A 2,258-nucleotide genomic window follows, 5' to 3' on the forward strand; every position below is an offset into this window, starting at 1 on the left:
CTGGCGACCACGATGCTCAAGAAGCGCAAGCACGACATGATCGTCAAGCCCGTGCCAAAGCGTGCGGGCCCACCGAGCCAGCAGTGGCGGCCATCGCTGCCACCCGAGATCGACCAAGCGTCATCGCCATCCTCCTTCTGCTGCAGCTACGTCGAGACGCAGACCAAGTTCAGCCGCCTCGCGCTGGGCCGTGACCCACCATAAGAGTGTACAGTCAGTAGTGGGTGGTTGTATTTCAAGTAAGACACGTCGAGGTTCTATTTACATGGCCGCAATGTCCTTGAAAAGCACGACGATGGCCGTGACGTTGTCTCTTGAGCCTTGCGTGCCGATCGCATACTCGACGAGCGCCTAGACGCATTATTACGCTGCTGTACATGGAGAGTGTTCAGTACCTCGACGGTGCGCTGGACGTCGCCGCCTTTGCGCAGTTGGGTTCTAGCACCAGAAGCGTCACATTCGGGGGCAAGTGAAGACGCGTACGTGACAAAGTCGACGGCTTCTTGGTCCTCAAACACATCAAAGAGGCCGTCGCTGCCCAGCAATAAAAAATCTTCCTCGTCTACTCCCATCGATGCGGCGGCAATGCAAGAAGCAACGCAAGACGTACCCGTGACGTCGGTCGTCGTCACTTCGGGCGTCGCAATGACCAATGGCCCTTTCAGGATCTCATTCGGGTTCACGACCGGCTGCTCGACGCCAAACTCGTCCTCGAGACGCTACTATCCTCAGCACTTGATGCGTGCAGTAGATAGAGCATACCAGATTCGACTGGCTGCCATGCGTGTCGTACGTCTTGAACTCGCAGTCGCCAAAGGCACGTGACACGGCCAGCTCGCCCATGATGCGTCTACGATGCACAGGTCAAGGTTTGGTCGACTGCGACGGCAGGTAGGTGATACCCGTGGATGATAAAGCCGCCCGTGTCTCGAATCCGCTGGGCTTCGTCCGGTCTAAGCAGCATGAGAGTGGTCTTCGCTTGGTAGACGCGGCGAGACCTCGAGGGCTTGTGGTCGTTGGAGAGCCGGACGGCCGCGCCATTTCGGCTGAGGACCGTACGCGAGTCCCCGACGTTCGCAACATACATGCGGCGACCTGCAATAAAGACCGTTGTCGCCGTACTGCCCGCTTGCGGTCGGTCCGACTCCTATCTCAAAAGTGGTAAAAAACATCCCCTTTTTCGTCAATGGAACCTGGAGAAACGCCGCGTCCGTCTGTTCAAAGGCCGTCGTGAGGCTCTACAAGTATGCAATGAGCGATGGAGATGGCGCGCGGAGAACGCACAGCGACGATGAGAGCGTCCACGTCGGCGGCGTTGGAAAGATCGGCGTCGGCTGTTCGCATCTACCACGACTAAGACCTCGCGCAGGACCCATCGACGCCTACTTGGAGTTCGCTGATAATGTGCTTGTGCAGGTTGTCGTGCAGGTAGACCGAGGCTTCGAGGCCGCCTATCGACACATATATGTTCGTTTAGCTCTTGTTGAAGTGGTTTTCGTACCATGGCCGTCAAAGACGCCAAAGAAGGACTGCGGGGCATAGCCTGCTTTGGAGAGCGCGGCAATGTTCATATCCTACGCCCGGTATTGCCGACGCAAGCAAGCCATCGGCGTACCTGGATGAGCGAGTGCGCGTCTTCCATGTGCTTTCGGCAGCCCATGTTGTCGTTGACGCCATAGTCAAACCTACTACTACTTGCAGCCAACGCCTTGGAGCCAAAGGAATACCGGTTGACGGACAAGCAGGTTTGGGAGACGAGAATGTGGTCGCCAATCTCGAGACGGTACGGATCTGCGTACGCGCCGCAGAGCTTCATGAACGTGCCATTGGTCGACCCGACGTCGTGGACGTAGAAGCGTCCGTCGGCAGCGTCGCACCAGATGGACGCGTGGCGCCGCGAGAGCTCGCCGTCGCCTGCCACCCGCCATGAGTCCCATCCAGAGTGCGGTAGATATACACCTGTGTGGATGGTGTTGTCGGCGGACCGGCCAATGGTCGCGCCACGCCCGTCCACGTCGTACGTGTTGCCGACCAGCTTTCCAGAGAGGACCTTGAGGCGCATGGACGATGGGCCGAGCGAGAGGACTTCAATATCGGACTTGCCGGCGCGGAACTGGCACCCGAGCGAGAGCGGCCACTGAGTCTTGGACGCGTGGTCGTCGAGGCTCACGGGGCTCAGGCGGATGTACGTGGCGTTCGTGCCGTCGTTGCCGTTCGTAATGTAGAACCCGGGTCCATGCAACGGATGCACGGCGTGC

At 58.8% G+C, this 2,258-nt stretch overlaps 2 protein-coding genes across 2 annotated transcripts; one reads left to right on the forward strand and one right to left on the reverse strand.

Moving 5' to 3' along the window:
* Nucleotides 1-12: 12 nt before the first annotated feature.
* SPRG_10474 (hypothetical protein) lies at nucleotides 13-204 on the forward strand (the record flags this gene model as incomplete). The annotated part of the gene is made up of 2 exons (XM_012350124.1): nucleotides 13-119; nucleotides 147-204. 2 exons carry the CDS (start codon nucleotides 13-15, stop codon nucleotides 202-204), a joined length of 165 nt encoding a protein of 54 aa, XP_012205514.1.
* A 57-nt stretch (nucleotides 205-261) lies between these two features.
* On the reverse strand, nucleotides 262-2,062 carry SPRG_10475 (hypothetical protein; the record flags this gene model as incomplete). Its single annotated transcript, XM_012350125.1, has 14 exons — nucleotides 262-351; nucleotides 396-438; nucleotides 484-562; nucleotides 611-719; nucleotides 763-850; nucleotides 903-953; nucleotides 999-1,147; nucleotides 1,194-1,238; nucleotides 1,285-1,344; nucleotides 1,387-1,451; nucleotides 1,502-1,574; nucleotides 1,616-1,685; nucleotides 1,728-1,914; nucleotides 1,960-2,062. The coding sequence occupies 14 exons, from the start codon at nucleotides 2,060-2,062 to the stop codon at nucleotides 262-264; spliced, it is 1,212 nt and encodes a 403-aa protein (XP_012205515.1).
* Nucleotides 2,063-2,258: the final 196 nt, after the last annotated feature.

The sequence above is a fragment of the Saprolegnia parasitica genome, assembly GCF_000151545.1.
Source record: "Saprolegnia parasitica CBS 223.65 unplaced genomic scaffold supercont2.62, whole genome shotgun sequence".
NCBI lineage: Eukaryota > Oomycota > Saprolegniomycetes > Saprolegniales > Saprolegniaceae > Saprolegnia > Saprolegnia parasitica.